Source organism: Denticeps clupeoides, chromosome 4 (genome assembly GCF_900700375.1).
Source record: "Denticeps clupeoides chromosome 4, fDenClu1.1, whole genome shotgun sequence".
In the NCBI taxonomy this organism is placed as follows: Eukaryota; Metazoa; Chordata; class Actinopteri; order Clupeiformes; family Denticipitidae; genus Denticeps; species Denticeps clupeoides.
In genome coordinates this window covers 144,799-171,512 of record NC_041710.1, presented here as the reverse complement: position 1 = coordinate 171,512, position 26,714 = coordinate 144,799, and the positions used below count along the sequence as shown (strand labels likewise).

At 47.7% G+C, this 26,714-nt stretch overlaps 2 protein-coding genes across 2 annotated transcripts in view; one reads left to right on the top strand and one right to left on the bottom strand.

Annotated features, from left to right (window-relative positions):
* Positions 1–12,594, bottom strand: part of gpr158b (G protein-coupled receptor 158b) — a 37,264-nt gene extending 24,670 nt beyond the window's left edge. Inside the window, exons 1-2 of the mRNA XM_028976684.1 lie at positions 11,712–12,594; positions 6,175–6,280 (exon numbers count right to left, since the gene is read on the bottom strand). Coding sequence (XP_028832517.1) covers positions 6,175–6,280; positions 11,712–12,424 — 819 coding nt within the window. The 5' untranslated portion in view covers positions 12,425–12,594. The remainder of the gene's footprint in view (positions 1–6,174; positions 6,281–11,711) is intronic.
* Positions 12,595–18,269: 5,675 nt separating this feature from the next.
* prtfdc1b (phosphoribosyl transferase domain containing 1b) lies at positions 18,270–25,505 on the top strand. The gene is made up of 9 exons (XM_028976630.1): positions 18,270–18,322; positions 18,533–18,639; positions 18,747–18,930; positions 19,469–19,534; positions 21,780–21,797; positions 22,633–22,715; positions 22,812–22,858; positions 24,184–24,260; positions 24,610–25,505. The coding sequence occupies exons 1-9, from the start codon at positions 18,290–18,292 to the stop codon at positions 24,655–24,657; spliced, it is 663 nt and encodes a 220-aa protein (XP_028832463.1). The 5' UTR covers positions 18,270–18,289; the 3' UTR covers positions 24,658–25,505.
* The last annotated feature ends 1,209 nt before the right edge of the window (positions 25,506–26,714 follow it).

The window sequence follows — 26,714 nt, the reverse complement described above, 5'->3', positions numbered from 1 at the left end:
ACCCTGGGATTCAATCCCAGGATCTTTTGTTTACTAGACAGGCACTTTAAGTGGGGTTTGAACCTGGGACTTTGTGGGCTTCTGGTTCATGGGAATGAGTGGGTAACCCGCTACATCCCAACCACCCTGTTCCTATCAACATGTTCCTCAGGGTTTGGGTTTTCTGAGCCAGTAATGACGAGGATAACTGAGGTCATGGCCTGAACTGGGGTTCAAGGTCCATGGTTTAGATATTTGCCTTCTGCATGGCATTCTACCTTTTCAATGCCACACCAACTTTTGTTTGTCTGTTCTTTGCCATTTAGTTGCCTATTAATCTTCATATTAACACTGATGCACACAAAATACAGCGCAAGTACAGAAGCAACCAGAAGAGAAACCCTAATTACCGACTGAGCGAACGTTTGCATGCAATTACTGAGCAGAATGTCTGAACTGGACAAGTAACGCGGCATCAGAAGGAGGCTGTTTTAATGGCCTGATGCGTATCAGTAACCAGGCTAATTCAACCCTTCTGCCATGCGCGTAAAAGGACCAGCTGTCATCTGGCTTCAAAGCTGCAGAAAAGCAGACTTACACTGGGTCACCTTCACCCCAAAAAATGACAGGCAAGAAAGAAGAAAACAAGCTGCCTCGTCCTAAAGCATCCCGTTTAAAGAGTGAGAGCTGTGACCGATGCGGTGCTGCGTAGGACGTTTTTTAACCATGAGGACACACTGCTGTCCACCCGGCCTCCTCTCCTCTGCGCCCCCTTCAGGCTGCATGTGGCTGGGAAACAGAACATGACGTCAACAGCCAGAAAGCTTTCATTTCAGACCAGGTTGACCCCTGAGAAGCGCTCGTCGTGTCCCTCACTGCCGTGCCAGTCAGCAGCAGCATGTGTGTTCACATCCTCAGAATCACGACTCTCCACCCAATCTAAGGTCCCGTCCACACGAGAACGCGTTTCTCTAAAACCAGAGAATTCCTCTCCGATATGTCCAGGCCATTTTAACCGGTTCCAGAGTGGATCTCTCTTCTCTTTGTACCCGTGTGGATGATTAAGCAGCTTTTTTTTGTTAAAACACTGATGCTTTAGTCCAACCTCCAACCTGACCTTTAACCCCAAACGCGGCCTACAGCGCGGAGGATGCTGTAGTCCAACCTCCAACCTGACCTTTAACCCCAAACGCGGCCTACAGCGCGGAGGATGCTGTAGTCCAACCTCCAACCTGACCTTTAACCCCAAACGCGGCCTACACGCGGAGGATGCTGTAGTCCAACCTCCAACCTGACCTTTAACCCCCTCCTTGGTTTGTTGTTGGTGCCGCCATTTTTACTCTCCCAGGGTTTGGCCGTGGAGACAACCACTTCACTTTCAAATGGACACCGACGGGTTGAAACAGAGCTTAGCCTCTGGCGACCCACACATTTCCTTTCCCTCTTAGTCTAGCACTTGTACGGCATGCCATGAAAGCCGGGCTTTTTATAAAGCTGTACTTATCGTCAGATTCTGTCGGGCTCAGGTCTGGTCAGCCCTTTAACTTTTTAGGCCCGATTAATGCACATGTTTGCAATTATGGGTGGTTTATGAAAGTGAAAGTGAAGTGATTGTCATTGCGATACACAGCAGCACAGCACACAGTGAAATGTGTCCTCTGCATTTAACCATCACCCTTGGTGAGCAGTGGTCACCATGACAGGTACCCGGGGAGCAGTGCGTGGGGACGGTGCTTTGCTCAGTGGCACCTTGGCATACCAGCAACCTTCTGATTACGGAGGCGCTTCCATAACCGCTAGGCCACCACTGCCCCCACTAGGCCATTCTCTCCTTGAGTCCATACTCTGCCACACACTCTGCCAAACTCTCCCTGGAGACCCTCCGGATGACCTGAACGGAATTAATTACCACATGGTGGGACTTGATGAGGGATGTGTGTTCATTCATACCCTGAATCACCTCCCTACAGGCATCCACTTGGCTCGGCTTTCCGCCGAGACTCCTGCACTATAGGCTGTCCAAATCCTTTTATTATCCATGGAAGGTGGCCTGCATGTGGCTCCTATACAAGTACATTCCTAATTCTAATGCTTTACGGGGCCGGACACAGACAGTGAGGATAAACACGCTCAGAGCCAGGGCTTTGCAAGAGAGAGATTTCTGCTTGCCACTGAATTAAATTCAGAGTGTGTGTGTGTGTGTGTGTGTGTGTGTGTGTGTGTGTATGGACTAACACTCGATGCACAGAAAACCCTGAACCACCCTGATGACTCCAGATGACCCACAAATGTGACCCTGGTTGTCGTTTTAATTACACATGACAAGTCTAAAAGACAGGAGAGGAACTCTAACCATGAAACCAGTGAATCTGATGTTCACCAACACATTGCAAGAGAATAATCTGTGTTGTGAAAGAGCAAGGAGGGAGATAGAGAGAGTGGTGACAGCACCCACCCTAGAGACATTCTCCCGCCCTGCTCCATCTTCTGCAGGACGGTTTTACTGCGGTGATAAATAAAAGAGGAAGCTGAGCTCCCAGTTCCTCCTCCGCCACTGCTGCTCTGATGCGATTCCACACCGATCCAGAAATATAATAGCACACGGCGAATGTGGGATTCACCTCTGGCCAGGATTCCTTCATCAATTCTTTAGAGCAGCGGGACCTCCACACAGAGCTGCTTGTAGGATGCACGGGAGATGCATGGTGCAGCGATGCATGAGAGATGTTGGTCACGCATGCAAACATTGCAGGGTGGGGTCTGATTACCAAAATTCTTTCCTCATTTTACAAGGCACATTATAGAATGCTTTCGAATTATAGAGTTTTTAGTGTTTTTACACTAAAAATAACTATTCTTGTTCTTTAAATAGAAAGTGACATCCAACATAATTTGTAATCACTTTTATGCCATGCAACAAAATACATTATTCATTTCATTCGAACTTTGAAGTATTTTGCCCAGCCCTGCTAATACCTTTGTAATGCAAAATATGCACAAGCCTTTGCTCCAACCAGATGGCATCATGTGTAATAAGTGCTTCCCAGTTATTGTGGTATCATGTTTTCTGCACTCTGTCTGCTTTTTGCTGTGCTTCTTCATCCAAGTGCAGATGCAAATGCAAGGATTTCTCAAAAAGTAGACATTGTCCTCATGAAATATTCCTCAACCCCCTAAAATACACGGCAATCCTAAAAGCAGCCGTATTATGCAACATCTCTAAGGTTTATTTAAAATGCATGGGAGGAAACCAGCCGGGTACGCGCTGTACGAGTGTGGAACAACACGGAACACGTAATATGACAAGAATAGGAAGTCAGATTGTTTTACATTTACATTTATGGCAATTAGAAGATGCCCTTATCCAGACATACAGCTAGTATTTACTTAGGGTTAAGTGTCTTGCTCAGGGACACAATGGTAGTAAGTAAAACATTGCGTCCATAATGTGAAGCCACCACAGGTCTAGTGCCCCTGCTGGATGGCTGCAGTACTCCCTCATGTCTCTTAATGACAAAATGAACGATTTCCCAACTTATGTGTTCAATTCTATGACCTCACACATCAACCTTAGGTTGGAGGAAGTAATGGGGAAAGTTAATTTGTATAGAATGGACATGCAGCCATGCTGTCCAATGCAGACGGACCACGTGACCGTCTTCCTGCAACAAAACACACGAGGTCTCCGGAGCTCACGCTTTACAGACACACTTTCAGAAGTATCGGTTTCAACCACTCAGTCGCAGGAGTAATCCCACAATCCCCGCTGTCCATCAACCGCACACACTCCCGGCTCAGGTGTCTAAAGAAATCAATGGCGCCGCTGCCCTGGTCAGAGACGGTGGCGGTCTGGCACGGCAGCCGGGCAAGTCTGTGTGGTGTCAGGGTGTCAGGTCGCTGCCAGCCTTGTTGTAATTACTGCTGTGGGGCACACTGGAAAAGCTGGCCAGGACGTACTGTAGATCGATCAATCGATCCAGATGGATAGATGGAGAGAGAGAGAGAGAGAGAGAGAGAGAGAGCTACTGCTTGTGTAGTAGCTATATACATACATATACGCACACAGACACATGGCATCCACACACATACATACTGAACTATAAACAGATAAAGTTAAAAAACTTAATTTAAATGCTCCAGATGGTTACACCCCTGGAAACTTCTCAGAACCACGAAGTTTGGGATCAAAAGCATAATGTGGATTTAATTTGGTAAGCGGGAACATCGCCACAGTAGGAGTGAAATGGACCGCAAGCTGAGGAACGTTTCACTGCCTTTAATTAATTGCTTGAGTTTCACATGATTCCACTTAGCACACATCACAGAGTTGTAAATGTGTGTGTGTACACGGTTACTGATATAATCATGCATAATAATGCTCGGAATAGGAGCTGTGGTGGTGTGTTGGCGTGTTGGGCCGTGTGAGCGGCAGAAGTAGCATGCTGGGTAATGGTGGATGAAGTGGGGACGTGGCGCCCTGCAAACGACCCTTCCACGCCGCCGTTATCCAGGAGGTGAAAGACGAAGTGACGGGGCAGCAGAAAGTTGCCAGTTGCCGAATCCAATGTGGATCTGGTCCTATTGGAACGTTGGAATTTATCCCGGGACACAAAACCATACACGAGTATGAGCGCGAACAAGAGAGAAATCGGGCCAAAGTGCCAAGCAAACAGGTCTTGACACGTCAAAGCCTCCGTTTTTTGGGGGCAGAGCACCAATCAGAGAAGCCGCGACAAGTCAAACTACAGTAAATAAACGACAAGGCCGAAGTGGGAAAATAGAGTAGAAAAGTGGAGAAACACAGAATATGGAGCAACTAAACCAGTTAGATGTTTAGATGGGTCCTACGAATACCCTGATGCGCCATCAGAAACGTTTGAAAATGAACTGGGCATCATGGGACTCAGATGTCAGTAATAATCATTAGAATAAAACCTGTTTAAAAAAATGTAAATTGCACGTTTTACAAATGTTAAATGAAATGCCCAATTCATGACATTTACATTTCCAGCATTTACCAGACGCCCTTATCCAGAGCGACTTACAGTCAGTAGTTACAGGGACAGTCCCCCCCTGGAGACACTCAGGGTTAAGTGTCCTGCTCAGGGACACGATGGTAGTAAGTGGGGTTTGAACCTGGGTCTTCTGGTCCATAGGTGAGTGTGTACCACACCAGGCTGCTACCATCCTCATTAGATAATATGGTGATTTAACCTGACTCTTATTGTCACAGGGAGCGGTGCAGGGAAGGACACATGGAACTTCAACAACAACAAAAGCAAACATGACATGGATGAGGTACACATACCGGGTGACCACAATGACCGTCCTCCAACTAGACACATGTGAGGTACATTTATAGCTACGTATTGCCATCCTCCCTTGAATAATCTCTGGAATTATAAGGTGGCCAGACACAAATCCTAAATAGATTCACTGTAAATTAAAGTGTAAATGGTCTCACACACATCAGACATCCTGGGGGAAGTGTCATAACTGTTTCTGCAGTTAAAAATATGCCTGAACAGAGTGTATTTTTTATTTAGTGTCTTGTGGAAAGCTGCTCTCTTGCAGATTAAACTGTCGATTGGAGGCTGATGCTTCTGCTGGTTTACAGTACGGCTCTTTCTGGTACGTGCTCCCGAAAACTGTCTCACATCTTCAGCGACAAAGGTGGAAAACTGACTTGGTCCTGTAGACACAGGCGCCCACGCGGCCCGGAAGAAAGCTCCGGAACAACACGGAGGCGAAGCTCCCGGGAGATGCGGCACACACACAAAGAGCACGGTCAATAATTCAACAAGCCCACTACAATCCATTACTGCACATTTATTACGGAACACGCGACCCATGCCGGGACCTGACTGTCCAACCTTCAGAAGCATGATGGGGAAAAGGCCTCAAAAGGAACCTAGTTGGAATGTACATTTTATTGTCTTAATACAGTATTTTATAGTATTGTTCCCTTGATGTGTTGACCCACTCGGTTCCCATGGCTCTTCTTGGCCAGTTCCAGTTAGCTTTTCTAACCTAATCATGGACAGGCTTTTTCAGGCAGTTGGAATCTTCTCTACGTCTCCTTGAGAAGGCACTTGAGAAGTAAGTGATGTTCGTGCAATCAATCATTTCTTTTGAGCTTCAGTTATTTCGAGAAACGTTGGGTAATAACGGTGTTAAAATCTGAAGTCGACTCACCTCCATGCTTGTCAGATTACAGCGGTGGGTTCCTCCAAACCAACCATTACTGGAGCACTGGTCAATGTCCACGTCCTGCAGGTTCACGTCCACCCGAACTACGCCCCTACAGGTAGGAAAAGACGGGTGATGTGAAGAGAGGTTAGAGATGTCTTCTCTTTAAATGAAGAGCCAAACAGATGGGGCAGGAGATTTGTCATTGATAAGGGAAAGGAAAATGTTGGGATGTAAAACTAGACAACATTCATCTTGTGGAGACCACAAGACACCTTCCCTTTGAATGAAGACCAAAACAGAATATTTGCTGGAACATCTCCATCCTTAAAGACAATTATATTTCATGCAATATTGCTGTTTCATAATTCTGCACGAAGAAGCATGATCTCTAGCAGCCATAGCAGTGCTTCAAAAACAGGAAAGGAAAGTTCCAGAACATCAGAGACTGGCAACAAAGGGGAACAGATCAAAGAACACGTGAGCGGCACTTTAAAATTCCTACCCAGGCCATTACCCAGTTTCACCGCTGTTCTCTTCCTGTCCAGAGCTCCATCAGCAGCCATTAAAGCCCAGCGAGAGCAGGACCTCCGAGACACGTGTCCCTGAGCTGGGACAGTTCGGTGCACAGGATTCTACTGACTGGTGTCGAACCCACCCCTTTATGGAGGTGGATGATGTGCTTTTCTAAAAGGGATCGTTCGTGAGGGTTTTACTCTACCAGGTAAATAGTACTTTCTCAAGAGAAGACTGCTTTTACACCATGCATAAGACCAAAGGGGTGCACTGAAGGCATTGTATGTAACATCTAAACAACACATGAAGCATATTCATTTTGGCTTCAAATCTAGATGATGTAATCAGGCCACCTTCTTACATTGCTTACATTGCCAATGGCTGCTATGGCCACTGGTGGTGGACACAGGTCAGCATGGGCACTGTATAAAATCCCAGTTACACACTCAAACTCTGTATTATCCTATGTGCTATATAGACTAGAGCTGTAAACCCTGGTTTGTCCTCAATTTCCATCATTATATTTGGACTCCGAGCTTGCGTGGTAAGTGATCGGTCCGCAGACACGAACTTCTGGTCAGTAGTACATATCCTTTCTGCGTGATTTGCTGCTGGTAAATTAGTTTCGTGATTGGTAAAAGTGTTTTGCGTTTTTGACTTTTAATTATCGCAAGAGAGATGCTGAGGAGGTGGGACAGAGGACAGCATCTGGCGATTTTAAACCCGCACATTTCCCTTTTAAAAAGATGTAGATTGCAAGAGCTCACAAGGTCATGGCTGTATGGAAACGGCGCAGTAAAAACGCCGACTGTGTGACTGCAATTTATTTAAATGCACCACATAACAGTCGAGTCGGGTTGGGTCTAACCAGCGATTGCAGCTCTAATATAGACTCTGTAAGCTCTTTTTCTTGTTAAACTGAGGTTCTGGGTTATAGGATGGGCTGCCCACACAGTCAAGACGCCGTGCAAGACACTCAGTTACAACTGTACATACCCCGCAGTGTAAAACAGTGAATGTGGCAAGGAATTGTGGGTTGAATATTAGAGGACTTGTATGTATATTAATGCATTGCGACGCAGACGTGGATGATTCTGTATTGATGCAGTGCAGAACATAATCGGTTATATTACAATGACGTGATTTTTTTGATGGCAGTATAACAATTCTAGTTAAAAAGTAGTGCCGGCAGCACACGTCGCATTCTGTATTTGCTCCAACGAGCAGATAAAAGGTTGAACCGGCATTTTCTGCCGTTTTTGGTGTCAGGTGAGCAGTTTTTCTGCTCATTGTAGCAAATTAAAGGGTCAAAATGGGTGAACGAGACCTGAACTCTTGGATTTGAAAACATAATGTACAAAGTACATGAGGTGCATCGCGATGTATTCGATAATCGAGGCATTGATAATCGCAATCAAATCGTTAGACAAGTGAAGGTTCACACTTCTAACATGCATGCGTCCCAACTATTCTGCAGAATCTGGATTCTGTGCACCACACCTCCGCTGCAAACGCAGTCACTCACTCATCAATACTGGAGGCAATACTGGGCAATACTGGGCAAAGGTCCGGCCCGCCGCTCACATAATCATTCATTATTTTACACCCAGTTCTTCTCCCAACATCTCTACATCAACATCAGCTTTATTACCACCTTCACATTTTAATCAATATTATCAGATATTCCCTTCATCACAGTTACTGCTGGGAAGATGGAAAACTTTCCTCAGCACTCTATGTCTGTTTAGTTTTCCCTCCGTACAAAATAATAATGTTCACAAATCTATGTTAAGAAGAAATACTGTCCTTGACTTTATGAATTTCGGTGATCAGCACATCTTCTGCCCGCTTAACCCTTCACAGCAACAGACATTTGGAGCTTTGCATGCCACTGTCTTGGTTGGGGGCATTTCAGATCTCTAATCACTGCGCCTGGTCCTCGATGAACTGTCCTCTCGTCCACTTTGATGTGACTGAGAAAGAGCGTGTCTCCAGGCAGGACTCAGACGAGTGGTTTTCTGGGCTGGACCGGGCCGCTTGGGTGAACTTTCTTCCCCCCTCCGTCTTTCTGCCAGTCTGAAGCTCCCTTCTGTTCAGCCATCAAAAGAGCCTGGAAGCCCGGCAGCGCGGTGTAAACACAAACCGCACGTATCCCTTCCTCCCGTCCAGAAACTGACAGCCTGGCTCCTTCCTCCCGTTCCCGTTCTTCTGTCTGTGAATTCCCAAGTACGGCCCCCTGGGGACCCGCTTTTCACCCTGGGAGGGAAAATGTGCAGCTTTTCCACAGTGCTCGCAAAATGAATCCAGTAAGTGGAATTTCACGGCCCCCGAGACAGCTGGAGTACAAACCAATGTCCTTTCCTGAAGGTAGCAAGAAACTGCTGTCCTGGTCTCAGGACTGAATGGTAATATTCAGCATAACATGATGTTTTGTCTTTCTGTTTTCAAGGTATTAGTATATTAAATTTACCTGACATTTACAGCATTTATCCAGAGAGACTTAAAATCAGTAGTGAGGGACAGTCCTCCCTGGGGACACTCAGGGTTAAGTGTCCTGCTCAGGGACACGATGGTAGTAAGTGGGGTTTGAACCTGGGTCTCCTGGTTCATAGGCGAGTGTGTTACCCGCTAAGCTACTACCACCCTGGTACATATAAAATCTACACTAGATAGCAGCACGACTGATCTTCCACCTTCCCAAGTTCTCCCACACCACCCTCAAAGCCAAACATGGAGTAGCACCATCCTACCTCACAGCCCTTATTACACCTCACACTGCACCTGGTATACTCCGAGCCTCCAGTACTGCTCGCCTGGTCCCTCCATCTCTGAAGGTAGAAGGAAGACGCTCATCTAGACTCTTCTCCGTCTTGGCCCCTCGGTGGTGGAATGAACTTCCAGCTCAGTCACTGAGCACCTTCACACGGCAGCTCAACACCTTCCTCTTTAGAGAAGATTTAGATGAACTTGTAACCTTCTTCTTGTCTGACTTCTGTATAGAAACTAGAACAGAGTGAATAAAAAGCTTGTATTCATAGTTGAGGGTCCTGGTGAACCAGAACTGACCACTTCATCCATGGTGACATGGAAGCACGTTGTAAGTCGCTCTGGATCAGGACGTCTGCTAAATGCCACGAATGTAAATGTTAAATATAAATGTACACTACACTAAATTCGAACTTGCTTTTTATACTAAATGCAGCCTGACAGACTAGTGAACAGCATGAGAATGATCTGTTAATGGTCACAAGCTCCACCAGGAGAGCAAACCTCAGCCCAATTCTTAACGCTTCATAAGGACAGACTTGATGTTACGGTAACTCCCTGTCATCTCGTGAAGTACAGCGAGGTTTTACAAGTCAGTCCACGGTCTGCAACACAATACAAAGACTTCTTTTTTTTCATACATTCCACCAATTTATACAATCGTTTTTTGGAGCGTTTTAAATTCCCAGCTGTAGGTCGGCCATTAGCACTTCCTACTTTTCCCTGAAATAAATGGCCTCTTACCCTCCAACAAAGGGCCTCCATTGTTAAAATCAAATAATACTGCAGGTTTTAAAACGTGCTCAGCTCCAGATACACACGCCTGCGATTTATACCTCCATCATAATAGATTTTAATACATTCGTCATCTGCCCTGTTTTAGGCTTTAATTTCCCCAAAAGCTTTAAAACCTCAGTCAGAGTTTCATTCGGGTCCAGTGGTGCAGGTCCCAGACTTCCTCACGTGGACATGGTCCCACGCGGCTTCCCCCTACACACCTTCTGCCACGGAGCTTTCAGATGGCCATCAGACTCGTCGTCATGCCTCCATCTGCCCGGCCTGGTGGCTCCACCCCTGTCCTTTCCTGCTACCTTCAGGAGACCCAGACTTTCAAGGAAAACCTCAGACTCCGAGGCAATAAAATGGAAAAAGGCTTCACCCCAAATTGCCTGATTTCGAGGTACCAGCTGCAGTGGCAACTTGATCCAGTGAGAATAAACCAGCACGAACTTCTGTGTTCGCACGTGTACAGTAAATGCCAACGTGCACCATGCACTAGAGCGCGGGTATAAATGTACATTTTTAATACTCCCAAAGAGCTAAAAACACAGCCACGCCCTGATAGGGTCAACTAAAATGTTCTAGTGCATCTTCATTCGCACTGTCACTACTTCTTGGGTTTGGGTTCACTTTTTTTTTTAGTTTTTTTGAGTTTTGGCAGACGTCCGTATCCAGATTACACGTATTACAACGTGCTTCCATGTCACCATGGATGAAGTGGCCGGTGTGGTTCACTAGGACCCCCAACTATGAATACAATCTTACATTTACATTTACAGTATTTATCAGATGTCCTTATCCAGAGCAACTTACAGTCAGTAGTTACAGGGACAGTCCCCCCATGGAGACACTCAGGGTTAAGTGTCCTGCTCAGGGACACCATGGTAGTAAGTGGGGTTTGAACCCGGGTCTTCTGGTTCATAGGCGAGTGTGTTACCTGCTAGGCTACTACCACCCACTCTTTTTATTCACTCTGTTCTAGTTTCTATACAGAAGTCAGACAAGAAGAAGGTAACAAGTTCATCTAAATCTTCTCTAAAGAGGAAGGTGTTGAGCTGCCGTGTGAAGGTGCTCAGTGACTGAGCTGGAAGTTCATTCCACCACCGAGGGGACAAGACGGAGAAGAGTCTAGATGAGCGTCTTCCTTTTACCTTCAGAGATGGAGGGACCAGGCGAGCAGTACTGGAGGCTCGGAGTATACCAGGTGCAGTGCGAGGTGTAATAAGGGCTGTGAGGTAGGATGGTGCTACTCCATGTTTGGCTTTGTAGGCCAGGATCAGTATTTAGAACCTGATGGTGCAGCTACTGGGAGCCGGTGGAGGGAACGTAGTAGAGGGTCGGTGTGGAGAACTTGGGAAGGTTGAAGTTGTATGAGTTGTAGAGGTCAGATGGTATATAGAGGTGGACCAGCGAGGTTTTCCTGCTTGTGTATGAGAGCGTATCACCGTGAGCTCAGCACCGTCCCCTGAGATGCTCCTTACCTGAACTCGGGCGTGAGGTTGGTCCTCGGGCTGTAGAATGGAGCGGAGAGGGTGAGCAGCCAGTGTGGAACGAACCTCCCGTTCTCACACTCCAGATAGGGCGCAGACCACCTGACCTGACTCCTGTCCGGGCCCCTGCGGTCCCTCAACTCCGCGTACCACTCGGACTGGTGGGTCCGGTTCGGCCCGGAGGAGGACAGGTCCTGCAGGAGGACGTCCCGGTGGCTCCTGGTGGCCTGCAGGAGGACGCGCGGCCCGGGTCCGAGGGCGACCACCGCGCGGTGGATCCTGGGATCGCCCTCCAGCGTGGCGCGCGCGAGCGCGCGGTACCAGCGCGCGCCCTGCTCGCGCGTCCCGTCGTCGGCGCGCGGGAGCGCGCTCAGGAAGGCGCGCGCGTGCAGCGCGGCGTCGAGCGCGCGGCGCAGGGCGGGGTGCGGGGTCGCGCGCAGGCCGCCGAGCTCGTAGCGCCGCGCGCAGGTGACGCGCCGCAGCGCCGCCGCGTCGCCCGTGTGCAGGAAGGCGGCGGCGACGCGCGGCAGCTCCTCCTCCAGCCGGGGTGCGAGCGCGGCGCGCTCCGTGGCCGCGGGGCGGCGCTGCGTCTCCGGCGTGCGCGCCTCCGCGTCCCGGTCGTTCTCGGACCACTCCACGTAGCCGTAGTTGGAGCCGAGAGCCGCTCCCGATCCCAGGATCAGGAAGGTGAGGAGCGCAGCCATCCCTGCGGGGTCACGCTGCTGGTACCATGACGACCCCGGAGCCGCCGCTGCGTCCGGACAAAGTTGACGGAGGCGGGAGACGAGAGGAGACGAGAGGAGACGCGAGGAGACCAGAGGAGACCAGAGGAGACGAGAGGAGACGAGAGGAGACGAGAGGAGACGCGAGGAGACCAGAGGAGACGAGAGGAGACGCGAGGAGACCAGAGGAGACCAGAGAAGACGACAGGAGACGCGAGGAGACCAGAGGAGACGAGAGGAGACGCGACGAGACGAGAGGAGACCAGAGGAGACGCGAGGAGACGAGAGGAGACGCGAGGAGACGAGAGGAGACCAGAGGAGACGAGAGGAGACGAGAGGACACGAGAGGAGACGCGAGGAGACGCGGGTTCTCCTCCCCGCTGCCGAGCGCCGAGACCTGCTTCATCCGACGCTCCTCTTCCACAGGAGGCGGGGCCAACACTGCCCGCTCGCCGGTGATTGGCCGATCCGGCCACCGGCCACTCCCCCGGGCGGGGACAGGGGGGAGCTGTCCAGTGCTGGAATCTTAAAGGAATCTGTAATACTGGGGGCCAGTGAAGTAATAATCCTGCCACGTTTGTATAATATAAAAAAACAGTCAAACCAAATCCACAGTTTATTTAAGATGGAAGCAACTTGGTTAAAGTAACAATCATTGATCTAATATTGATTCACCTACAGTGTTTATTTTCTTTGTGTGAAGTGATTGTCAACACAGCAGCACAGCACACGGTGCACACAGTGAAATTTGTCCTCTGCATTTAACCATCACCCTGAGTGAGCAGTGGGCACCATGACAGGCGCCCGGGGAGCAGTGTGTGGGGACGGTGCTTTGCTCAGTGGCACCTCAGTGGCACCTTGGCGGATTGGGATTCGAACCGGCAACCTTCTGATTACGGGGCCGCTTCCTTAACCGCTAGGGCCCCACTGCCCTCATAAAACAGTGACATGACGTGTGTAGAGAAAGAGGCTCTGAGCAGCAAAACTGTAGACTTTTACTGTGGAGATTACGGCCCCGTAATCAGAAGGTTGCTCGTTCGTATCCCTATCCGCCAAGGTGCCACTGAGCTTAATGCTTAAATGCAGAGGACAAATTTCACTGTGTGCACCATGTGCTGTGCTGCTGTGTATCACATGTGACAATCACTTCACTTTACAACCAGTTCTTGTACCAACATCTTGACATTATTACCACTTTCACTTTTTAATCAGGATTATTTCTGTGCTTTCCACTTTTACATAGTCCCATCCCAAAAAGTTTAATACTTCCCGTTGAGAAAAAAATTAAGTTTAACTTGAATTACTTTAGTTTAATTACTGACTAAAACTTTTTCACTGTACACAGTTTTTAAAATCTTATCGCTACTGCGTGTGTTCAGATTTTAAATGCTGAGACTCACAGCATTGTCATTTTTTTATTGGTCATAAGGTGCAAATATGACATCTTTTGTCCTACTGTACGGGGGGGAATCTAAAGTTGTCGGACAGCTGCTTTCTCCTCCTCTTTGGGATGGTTTTATTATTCCACCGTTCCCCCATGTGACCTGATGAATATTTCAGCTCCGTTCGGCTTCATCAACATGCAGCCGCTGCGGCGCATTGCTGCATCTTAACGACAACGGAAAAAATCTCCCTTCACTCCTCGCCTATCAGCTCTTCCATCTTGCCCAGAGGGAAGTGGGAATTTTCATGTTTCTTTCCCCATTTGTCACCGCAGGTGCTCTTTAAAGTTCTAGATCAAGCACAATGCTACAGAGAGAGAGAGAAGTTATCCTTGGTCAAGACGAACCACACAGACAATTCCTGATCTTTCTTGGGAAGGGAAGGGAAACGTTCGGAGAACATCTGAAACCTGATGTTCAGACGTCATGGACGTGTGGAGGAGATGGAACCTGCATGACGGACACAGTGGCCGTTTCAGAAGAGCTGTCACCTGCAGGCTCCTCAGAAGACGCTGGGGCATTTGGGGCGTGTCCCTGGTCCTTCAGCTGACTGTTTAAAGGGGAATTGTCCAGAAGACTGATGGGAAGGTCTGGGGAAGCTCTTCTGCGCTCAGAGCCAGATTCTACCAATCAGATTAGGCTTCTGTGACCTGTTGACCCCAGCTACTAAACATATAAGGGGGCAAGAATCATGTCTATAGATAATTTTAAAATGAGGTCATCAAGTCACCAGGGGTTGAAATGCTCTCTGTGAAAGATGGAGGACATCTACATGCCGAGACAAATCTACAAATGCAAATACACACACACACACGCGCACACAGCAGTCCCTTGGCCCTTGCTCTAGTTCTTCAGACAAAATGGACCTCTTGTCCTCACCAGACGGGCTACGTTAAACTGCTCGTATCTAGTTCAAAGTTGCCTACAAAGTTGATCACTGTTGAACCCAGTGCCCCGCCCAAGCTCAGTTTAATTACCAGCAGGAGTGTGCGTGTGTGGGGATCAGAAAGGCGCTTTTTAAACTCATAAGTTCCAAACATTTTTTTTTCTTCCTCCATTTGTGGTGCCCCGTGGATGCCTGGCGTTCTCAAAATTTACCCATATTGCCAGTGCCACAGGCCGGGCCTGACTGAACCGCACCTTCATCAGGAGTTTATCTTCCTTCATTCAGGTGATCCAGAAGCACCACCTCGTCATTCCAACACCAAATTCGGCCGTTAGACCTGCAGGAACACAGACTGTGTCGGGGGAATTAGGATTAGGTCTGTATTTTTTACATCTGCACATCAGTGATCCTGCTGGCTATATTTACCAGATTTCTTCTTGCCCAGAGCATGAATGCTTGCAAACGTACAAATGAGACCAAAAGATTAAAAAAAAAAAGATCATAAAAAGCAGGAACGTTTTATAAAACTGTGTAGTGAATCAGTTTCCTGAGAAAAAACACAGTTCATGCAGTTTCTTCAACTGATTTGATGCACGTTGATTGAATCAGAATTTATCACCTTTTGTTCATACCTGCTCTGCAGTCATTCCTACTTTCAAAAAATAAAATCTGTGCTGTATGATCTTGTATCTCACAGGTCGGGGTATCTGAGCAAAAGTGCAGCGTGTGAACCTGAACTTTCTTACTCACACAGTTTCTGCATAAAAATGTCTTTGCTGATCCTCTTATCTTTCAGTAAAGGCTTAAGTGGTTTAGTGGTTGAAGAAAGGGTCTGCGAAGATCTGAGGACCCAGTGGGGTTTTACAGTTTCTCTCTGGAACCACATGAACCATTTAAAGCTGCAGTAAGCAGGGCTGCCGAGCTCTTCATTATCATTCAGAAAGCACAGAATTACTGTTTCAAATACGTTCAACAAATGACATGTTTCTTTGGTTCGAAATAATAGCTGGCCATTCTAGATTTGTCCAGCTAGAACCATGGAAGGAGATATTTTGAACCAGAAACTCAATTCGTTTGAAGAAGGCGGGTTTTATGGCTTCCTTTATTATTATGTTTTCAGCTGCACTGGGATCATTGTCTTTAAAGTGACAGACTTGCATTAGTGAATAGAGCATTCCATCCGACCTCAATACAGGTCTTTCTTACGTATTTTCTATGCAAATAATGTATTAACAGTAATTCAAGCTACCATGATCATTTATAATATGAGTAATTTATGGATCAAAACTAAAGACATGCCTGTCTTTTAAACGATGGTGCATATGAGGCTGTAGTCTCAGAGTAAATGGTGTCCGTGATGGAAGGCGTCTGTTGGACTTGCACTCCTGCATTTACCCACAAATCCTCTCACTTTGGCAACTTTAGTATCAGACGGAGGCTGAAAAGCGAGTGGAATGGAGCCAGGAAGACAATGAAATAACAACCAAAAATAGCATACATCTTCTTCAATGCTGGACATTTTTATTGCGTTAGTATGTTATATTTCATGTACGATATGTGGTTTAAACATCAAAAGCACAGTAATTGTTTAGTATTGTTATGATTGTGTGGGCCAGGGGCTACTTGTTCCCCCAAAGCCAGGACTAAAAGGTATTTTTTATCCACCCTATGAGTGTTGGTTTGGGTTATGAATGAATATGCATGGCCATTTTCCCGCCACTTGTCCCATCATCCTGGCAGTGGTGAGGTGGGGTAATCGGCGGAGCAGGACTCTCTGTAATTAGCCCCGTTTTAAAGTCAGTGAGAGGAAGCCCTCGGATCTCCACCACCGTCTGATGAGCGTCAGTCGGGTAGGAGGCCATCAGTCAGACGTGCAGCTTCAGCCTCTCCAGACGAGCAGGAGAACGCGGTTCTAAAAATACCACCACGAGGACTGAGGAGGGAGAGCGAGCGCGAGAAGGATGACGATGAGGAGGAGGAAGGTACCTGAGACCTTTACATATTCATCTCCAGCCCTGGCAGCCCTGGTCTGTATCTGCATGGATGGAAATGGAAAATTCCCTCTTCTGTAAAACCAAACAGCTTTTATGTCAGCATTGCATGGTCCACATTTGGCGGGAAAATAAAGAACCATTTATAATTTGGAACCATCATTAGTTCTTCATGCTGCGTTGTGGTCTGACCCATTTTCACATTTCTGGACTCTTTATAAAATTCAGTAATACATTTTTTTATTGTTGTAAAAAAAATATTAAAGTGGGTGACACACTCGCCTGTGAACCAGAAGACCCAGGTTCAAACCCCACTTACTACCATCGTGTCCCTGAGCAGGACACTTAACCCTGAGTGTCTCCAGGGGGGGACTGTCCCTGTAACTACTGGAAAAGTCTTATAAATGCCAGAAATGTAAAATGTTCTCAAATGCAGGGGATCCTGACCAGTAACTCATTACCATAAACCTCCAGCAAAAAGCTTTGCACATTCCGGTCATACAGTTTTGCTGTTTGCCATGGATGCGTCTGTGTAATTTCATCAGCAGCATCTACAGACATCTAGTGGTCATTTTGCGTGCGTGCAGTTGAAACATGAGAAGAATGCGCAGAAGTTCTCCTGCAGGCCTAACTCCGGCGTTGCATGATGAACAGGGAGACGTTTCAGTTGGATTCTGCACGTCTTCATTTATATATATTCACTAAATTCTACAGGCATTTGGAGTTAATTGAATTGCAGCATGTATATAAGACCACATGGAATTCTGTTCTGGGACATGTGCTGGCTATTTTACATTGTAGAACAACACTGAAGGCACCCGTGATGTTAGAAAAAGAAGCCAAAAAATGGCAGGAAGTTGTTCACAGACTCGGCCTCACCGCCATTTTAAACAGCTGCTTCTTGCAATGACATTCTGGTGTCACTTGGTAGACAGACATGGGAAGGATGGGAGGCTGCACACTGCTCACCGAGGGTGATGGTTAAATACAGAGGACACGTTTCACCGTGTCACCGTGTGCTGTGCTGCAGTGTTTCACAACGACAATCACTATTTCACTTTCACTCTGAACCAACACTTAACCCTGAGTGTCCCCAGGGGGGGACTGTCCCTGTCACTACTGACTGTAAGGCGCTCTGGATAAGGGCGTAAATGATACGTGTGCAGAGCAGCCACGAAGGTAAAGAGGGATAAAAATTCTGAGCAAGTTTTGACTTTGTGAGTGAGTGTCGAGATGAAAACTGAAGGTTTTGCGTACAGCAAAGGTCTGAAGGCGAAAAAAGAAGAAGAATCTTAAAGGACGACTTCAATAGCTCGTTGTTTCTCAAAATGTCCATGAAAGCATGTGATGCTGCATCCAGAACGTGTCCATATTAAATTAAATGGTTCGGCCCTGAATGGACCCTTTGACTGGCCTGTGAATGCGGACAGCCTTCCAGAACGGATTGTACTGTACGGTGGGGCGTGGCCTTAGTTCTCAGGCTCCTCCTCCACTGTGCTACTCTCTTTCTTTCGGGGATTTAAAGAACATGGCAGAGGAGCTGGCGGAGAAAGCCGTCGTGGTAAACATTTTCTGTTGATGAAAAACTGCATTTTCTCTTGTGACAGTTTCACAGCTTGTAAAGGCTGCATTGTGAACAAAGACGTGATAAGAAAGAACAATTAGAACACCTACGAATGACATTCTGCGATGTTTGCATTATTAATAATGACTATCAATAATACGTGGAGCTAGAGAAATATTATGCATTATTGTTCCTCTGTTTCATCAGATCAGGGATGACTGGCCAGGATACAGTCTGGACCTCTTCACATACCCAGAACACTACACCTCAGACCTGGACTGTGTCCTCATCCCACACGGGGTCATCATGGACCGGTAATATTTGTAAAATATGAATGAAAAATCCCTCACTTCCCCCAGGGTTTCTATACATACCTCATCCTCTTCACAATGCAGACCAAGGGCTTTCATGTCATTTACAGAACGGAGAGGATGGCGAGGAACATCCTGGACGGCCTGGGGAACCAAGACCTTGTGGTTCTGTGTGTTCTGAAGGGCGGGTACCAGTTCTGCTCTGACCTGGTGGAACACATCAAACAGCTGAGCAAGAACTCAGACACGTCCCTCCCGATGAGAGTCGACTTTGTTCGCCTCAAAAGTTACCTGGTACACACACACACACACACACACACACACACACACACACACACGTACACACGCCCACACACACGCACATGTACACACACATGCACACACACACTCACACACACATACACGCACGCACACACACACACACACACACACACACACACACACACACACACACGTACACACGCCCACACACACACACACACACACACACGCACATGTACACACACATGCACACACACACTCACACACACATACACGCACGCACACACACACACACACACATGTACATACACACGCACAGACACTCTCACACACACACACACACACGCACACACACGCACACAGGGAACTCAGACTACATCACTGTAGTGAATGGTCATTGCCACCAGGGGGAGACTCTGCATCGTGCTCTCTGTTAACCTATAATCACGAGTGGTGACTGGAGAGTCAAATATATTTGCAATAAATTCAATCATGTTTTTTCTATTAATGTCCCTGGTGATGTCCCTACGTACATTAGTCACTGGCGAATTGTCTCCTTTTTCTCATGTAGAACGATCAATCGACTCCAGATCTGCACGTGGTAGGAGGGGCGGATCTCTCTGTCCTGACCGGAAAGGTATGTAAATACTGATGTGTGTGTGTGTGTGTGTGTGTGTGTGTGTGGTGGTTCATTCTTCAGTCATTCTTGTCTGGGGACAAGGAGCACCCCTCAGTCTACAGGTTAAAGGTCACAGAGACAAAAACAGTACACTGCACTGTATGAGGTGGCTCTGAGGTGGCTGCCACAGCTGTCAGACTATGAACTGAGTGCCTACACTCAAAATCCTCCGTTCATCAAATTGTAAATATTCCTATTCTTACAAAATCCCTGTTCCTATAAAAAAATACAGCACAGTCCTTCCTCATTTCATCAGGCTGGTTTACAATAGCGCACTGTAGATTTAAATTTTAATTCAAAGATCTTCAAATTCTGGAGAAAAACATCATAAATTCCAAGACCTGTGTCATATATATAGTCATTTTTTTCCTTTATCTACAATGACCCCACAGTCACACAGACCATTACAAATAGGGTGACAGAACATTACAAATATTTAAAATACCAAAGGACTGATAATGATGACGAATTTAATACATTAGAATAAGTGTATTATCCCTGTACTTTTGGGATTATATAAACCCTGTGCCGTTTTAATTCAGCGCTGGCACACTTGTGGTGCATCCATGTACGACGTGTGAATGAAAAAAGGATGAGGTGGAGTGATATCTATAGAGTGATGATATCATGTGATGTTGTCACTGCCGGCATGGAGATAATTGTTGCATTATGACAAGATGAGCCGACAGACCAGGAGTCATAAAAGCAACAGGACTTGTGCCTTTTCCGAATTAACGGTGGAGCTCAGTGCTGGTAATACTCTGGTAAGAGGATAACCATGTTAACTCAGCCATTAACACCGCTGATGCCCTTACAGACATGCTGGATTTCATTTTAGCCAATTGAAGGTCCCAGGACACCTAGTCTGTGGTAAAACCGTGCCATCTCTGGTAAGTCCACAGTTTCCCAACCCCTGGATTCCCCCTTACAGAAGGTTTTCACGTCAGTCTTTCCACAATGTCCTGAGCACTGCAGTCACCAGAGCACACGGAAGTCTGGGAAAGCTCTCTGGCCGGGGAAAATCCAGCATGACAGACGCCTTTTTAAAAGGGGCGGAGCCTGTAGGCATGACTGACAGCTCTTACACACCCTACTTCCTCGTTCTGGATGATTTAAAACCCTCTCACCTCCTTTTTTAAAAATGAATCGTTGACTGGGCGAATAAAATAACGTGGAATCGCACAGGTCACGGGTCACGTTGGGCTGAGTCAGTCAGCTTTTATGGCCTCCATTCTTGCAGCCTTGTGCAATGTGAACCCACCCAAAGTCGAGCCATAAAACACGGCGTGTGGAAAAATACGCTTGATGACACGTGTGTGAGATATCAGGATCTATGGGAAATGGAGTCTTCCGTTGACCACATGACTCACAGTGACTGGGTTCATTGACTGGCGGGTGGGGGCTGCGTTCTTCTGATCTGTGCTCAGACATGACCGGAGTCACCGGAGAGAGAGAGTGTGTGCGTGTGTGTGTGTGTGTGTGTGGTGTTTGGCTGAAAGAGCTTTATTCAATCTGTTTAATTCCATTCTGGTTCAATTTTTGTTATGTAACAGATCATAAGTGGCTTAGGATTATGGCTTTGTTGTTCCTGTAAGGCAGAGGCTGTGATGTCTGAACATTTTCCAGAAATGACAGTCGCTGTATTATGTGGCGAGAGGAGTTCTCACGGGGTGCCGGGTAAATATTCCTGACCTGTCTTTAGTACGAAGGCCATATTTACCCTGCGCTAGGGATGTAGGGATACACTCAAATTGCGATTCTACGAGAACCACCTCATCCCTCCAGCTCGGAACTCTCACCACCCCTCACATGTTCTCCCTCCTTCTGTCTGCCAGACGGTTCTGCAGGATAAATGTTGTTGTTGTTGTTTTTGCACATTTCTGCCCATTGTGCACGTGTTTGTCTTGTCTTGTGTGTCCTGTTTGAAATATCCAACATGTCCTACATGATGATGTCCAGTTATGTCCTGTTCGACCTGGCAGCGAAGGTTTATTGCGGCTTTGCTTTTCAATGTAAAAAGTTTTTTATTGGATTTATTCTTCACATTTCAATAAATGGAGCACTTTTGCATGCTAAATAGCACCAGGAAAATAGGGCCCTAAACCACTTTGCTTGGTGAAATATACAGTTTCAGAAAATGGAGATGAATTATGTGCAGGATTTTAATGGCTGTTTTTCTCTCTCTCTCATGAATACAACGAAGAATGTTCTCATTGTGGAGGTAGGTCACCGTTTTCTGTTCATTACGGGCCTTTTGCATTGTTATTAGTGTCAGAAAATGGGACAAAAGACCCAGGTCCTTGGAGATGAGATCTCCTGTAGACATTTTGATGTGCGTTCCTGTTGCTCCAGTTCAACTGAACTGGTTATTAAGGGGCAAACCATTTGGAATTGTGGGAAAACTGAGAGAGGTAACCACAGTTCCTCGGTCCCTGTTTTCTCCAGTAGATCAGGGGAGGTGTGTTCTCCAGCCGGTTCTCCAGCACGTTCCTGTGTCAACAACGCCACTGTTTACTCTTAATCCACCTTCGCCGCCGCTGATAAGTTGAGGGCTCGGCCGCGTGACTTCCTGTGAGCCGTTGAACTCACCTCGCATCACAGTCTCTGGCCAGGTCCCCCAGAGGTCAGGTTCTTCATGCCTGAACTGAGGTTCCATTCCCAAAGTAAACAGTTTTAACAGCTTTTTAGCTCCGGGCCGAATGTGTCATCATCGTCCCAGAACGTAGCTCCCCTATCAGCTGATGGCAGATGACAGAGGACAATGGGGAGCTTCCACGAGCCCCGTCTCGGGTCACCGCAGCACGGCGGGGTCAGGTGGCCTCGCTGACGCATGGCTCATGCAGTCGCGGACTCTTGTTTTTGGCGCGCCGCTGGAATTGGAGTAATGTTGATTCGACCTCTGATGGGGCTGCACAAGCGCAGCAGTGTCACACGCCGCATATATCACTTTCGGGGCCATGTGTCACCTCTGGGGAGGAGATTGGGTTTCACAATATGATGGGTCAGATGGCCGCTGGTCTCGCGTGTCGTTTTTCTCCCCCTGTCCGTCCCTGCAGGCTGTGGTCAGCACTGGGAAGACCCTGCAGGCCGCGCTGGAGTTGGCTGAAGGCTTCAGGCCCCACGGCATCAGGGTTGCTGGGTGGGTCTTCTGGCAGCGTCACACTGCTTCCAGACGTTAGGGAGATCGGTGTGTGTGTGAGATGAAGGTAATGCTTCTCTATCGCTTCTTTTCCAGACTCCTGGTCAAGAGGGTGCCAGACAGTTTGGGGTACAGACCGGACTGTACGTGCTCTGCCCACCATCGCTCCTCTGTCTTGAACTGATCCATTTCTTTAAATAATAGAAATAAGAGTCTAATTTCATAGTGCATAGAGACTAGGGGTTCGAGTCAGCATGGCTTCAGAAGATGTCGTTTTTTTGAAGATGAGAGCAGAAAGAGAACCGTTTATACAGAGAGAGGGAGAAGGAACACGAGCCTCAGTGAAGATCCACCAGTTCTAACGTTATTACCCAGCCATTACGACAGAAACGCAACACCCACTGCGCCATGGACTGACTGGGCATGATAGTCAAGCTGCAACCATCTTTATCTGCTGTTTGGACTCCTTAAGGACTTGTGTAGGGCACATTTTAACAACCCTCTAAATTTATGTCAGAATGCGCATCAGGGAGGGATGCTAGGCGTGCATGGGCCAATCGTAAGTCTTTAACACTTTATTTCGAACTGTTACGGAGACAAGTGTGGAAAGAGGCTCAGGCCGTAACCATATGCTCGCATGTACAGTAGAGGCCAAAAGTCTGGACACCTTCTCATCCGACGTGTGTTCTTTATCTTCATGACCATTTACGTTGGTAGATTCTCACTGAAGGCACCAAAACTATGAATGAACACATGTGGAGTTCTGTACTTAACAAAAAAAGGTGAAATAAGTGAAAACATGTTTTATATTCTAGTTTCTTTGCTCTGGTTACTGCTTTGCACACTCTTGGCATTCTCTCCATGAGCTTCAAGAGGTCGTCACCTGAAATGCTTCTCCAACAGTCTTGAAGGAGTTCCCAGAGGTGTTTAGCACTTGTTGGTCCAGCTCACCCCAAACCATCTGGACTGGGTTCAGGTCCGGTGACTGTGGAGGTCAGGTCTCCACTTTTTGTTAAGTACAGAACTCCACATGTGTTCATTCATAGTTTTGATGCCTTCAGTGAGAATCTACCAAACTTTTGGCCTGTATTGAAGGTATGAATGGGGCGACGTCATGCACCACTGCACCAAACTGTGGGTCCATCACTAAAACAGTAAGAAAAAGTAAATAAAATGAAATAAAACCGCAGCATTAATTGTACTAATTTATATGCTTTGAATTCATGTGTTATCTTCAATGGGCGTGAAAGAAATAAGTACAAATTCTGCTCAACCAGGGCGTGGCATGACCACGAAGCAGTTTTTATACACATACACCAGACACAGACAATTAGGAAATCTGGACAAGAACCGGAAACTCCGGACTGGCACGCGGAGCCGGAATACCCAAGAATCACAAACGTGACGATCCTGTCAGGTTTCATCAAGTAGACTTTTACAAACTATTTAACCTTCTCTCTTCTTCTAGATGTTGGCTTTGAGATCCCGAACCGATTCGTTGTTGGCTATGCTCTGGACTACAACGAGTATTTCAGGGATCTCAGCGTGAGTGCATTTCTCTTCTCTAAATGGCTTCCAGGTGCCCCCCTTTTATTATTTTTATGTGACCCTTGACCCCCGGCATTAATAGATTAATAGATGCTCCTGGCATGTCATTGATCTACTTCCTCTTTAGCACTTATAAAAAAAACAGAGCTCACGCGACGCTTCCGAGTGAACGTCTGCAGAATGAGACAGAGTGGAGCGTAATGAACTTCATTCCTCACCGCAGAGATCCAGGACTGGAGGTTCATAGCTGGGCCTCGGTTCTGTGGAGCAGTTACTGTCCCCTGTCCCCTGTCTCGCGTACGCCCCCTTCCCCGTGCAGAACGCCTCCGCTTTCTTTTACCTGCAGCACATCTGCGCCATCAGCGAGAGCGGGAAACAGAAGTACAGGATCTGAGCTCCGCCCACCGGGCCGGGTACCTTCAACATGCACGAACTCTTCTTCAGAGGTCCAACAGGTCGTCTGTTTTACTGCTGAATGCTGTAAAAATGTCAGTGTTGTGTGACCCTCCCCTTTACGAAAATAAAACCACATCCCGGGTCGTCTTCCCTGATTCGAACCTAAAACCCAGTGTATTTAATGCACTGGGACATCTGAGACAGGGTCTCCCTGTCCCTCCAGGGACGCATGCGTCGCCTGCGCGGCTGATTAAATAATTCACGGTTTTCAGTTCACCATTGTCTGACTGGCAGGCCGTCTGATTGGCCGAGGCCCATGAAAACGATGGCCCTTCGGTGGCTTCGGCGCGGTCCCGCGGCGTTTGCTGACAGCGACTGGCCCGATAAGATCGCAGCGGGGGGAGTAAGTAGGGCATCTATTGACAGGCTGCTGATGGGCGGGGCGCTGGCGTATTCACCTGCGGGCGCAGAGATAAACAAGGTCACCTTTGGGTGCCCCAGGCGAAAAGGGAGCAGGATCCACAAATGAAACGTTTTAATTGCGTATATTGAGTTAGTCTGACACCACATGACCACGTGACCACATGCTTGGTTATTATTTGGTGGTAAAAGTGATGCACTCAGCTTGCAATTCAATATGTATGACGATTGCATTGACAAATCATGACTGACAGCGTCACAATATTTATATAAACTGTGCGAAATAACCCCATATTCAGCAGCGTAGCACCAACACGGATTCCCACAGCGTTCCCCATCAGAATCATATTGCGTGAGACATTGGTTCTGGCATTTAATCTTCCAGAAGGATGCGGGTTCGAATCCCGATCCGCCAAGGTGGCGTCCCCACACGCTGCTCCCCGGGCGCCTGTCATGGTGCCCACTGCTCACCAAGGGTGACGGTTAAATGCAGAGGACACGTTTCACTGTGTGCACCGTGTGCTGTGCTGCTGTGTATCACAATGACCATCACTTTTGGAAAAAAAGAGGAAGACAGCGAGGCAGCATGAAGTTCAGAGAAGCGCAACGTCTCTCGACGTCTTTCCCAGTCAGGCAGAGGTCACACTGCGACCTGTTAACCCCGGCACTGTTCCCGGGCGGTGTTGGGGCGCCTCGCAGCTGCCCTCCTTCCCAGGAGAGCGCCCGGATCGCTCTCGGCCAGGGGACCCAGAGGGCAGATCCCCTCCATCGGCAGGACCGCATTGTGAAAGTCTGTGGTCTAGATGTCCCTGGAACAAAGGCCACCCAATTCCGGCAACAGGTGGCCCCTTCTGTGTGAGACGGAATGAAAGGAACATTTGTCCAAGTCCCTCTGAAACCGAACACTTTCCTAGACTGGCGGGTGAACGAGACAAATTCCTAATAACGGAACCGTCTTGTTTTTACGGAGTTCCCAGGCAGCCGACTCGATGCTTGTCGGGAATTTAAATGAAAAGCTCGGCTGAAGCCTCCTCTTTCCGCCCCAGTGGTCAACGGGGTCTTATTAGCGGCCATATCCGAAGAGCCCGCTAAACTGTGGCCCTGTCGCCGTCCCCTGGTCGTGGGCGCGAGACAAAAACAAGCCAGGGGAAAATGCAGAGGGGGGTCAGAGAGCGGCCTGTTTGGGATCGCGGGCGTGGCGCGTGCTTGCTGGGCCCTCTCTGCATGGGGAGACATTCCTCAGCCGCTGCCAGCCGCATGCCAGGCCGGCCGACCCCTCTCTGAACCACGCTGGCATGTGACTCCACTAAAGCCGGAAAGACATTTGTTGTGTGTGTGTGAGGGGGACAGAGAGCGAAGTCGTCCACGCCTGTTTCAGCAAGAGAGAGTGTGTGTGCGTGTGTGGGAACGTCAGCTGCACAATCCGCTTTAAGTCTTTCCGTCCACGGTCCTCCAAATATGTGTAAAAATATGAATACACGTCTGGTCCCGAGGGAACATCACGTTTCACGTGTATACGTGTATAAGCCACATCACCTCTTTGTGCTGTACAGTTCAGGACAGACTGGCCAAAGTTCATGAACCGTCAAAACGACGGAAAATACTTCCACAAAAAGTTCCACAATTTAATGCAAC

What these genes read in the sequence shown, in the direction of transcription:
- prtfdc1b (XM_028976630.1), top strand. Translation starts at nt 18,290, where the DNA reads ATGGCAGAGGAGCTGGCGGAGAAAGCCGTCGTG. An exon ending in CACGGCATCAGGGTTGCTGG is followed by an intron (nt 22,716 to 22,811) that starts GTGGGTCTTCTG and finishes CTTCTTTTCCAG; the next exon opens with ACTCCTGGTCAAGAGGGTGC. An exon ending in TTTGGGGTACAGACCGGACT is followed by an intron (nt 22,859 to 24,183) that starts GTACGTGCTCTG and finishes CTCTTCTTCTAG; the next exon opens with ATGTTGGCTTTGAGATCCCG.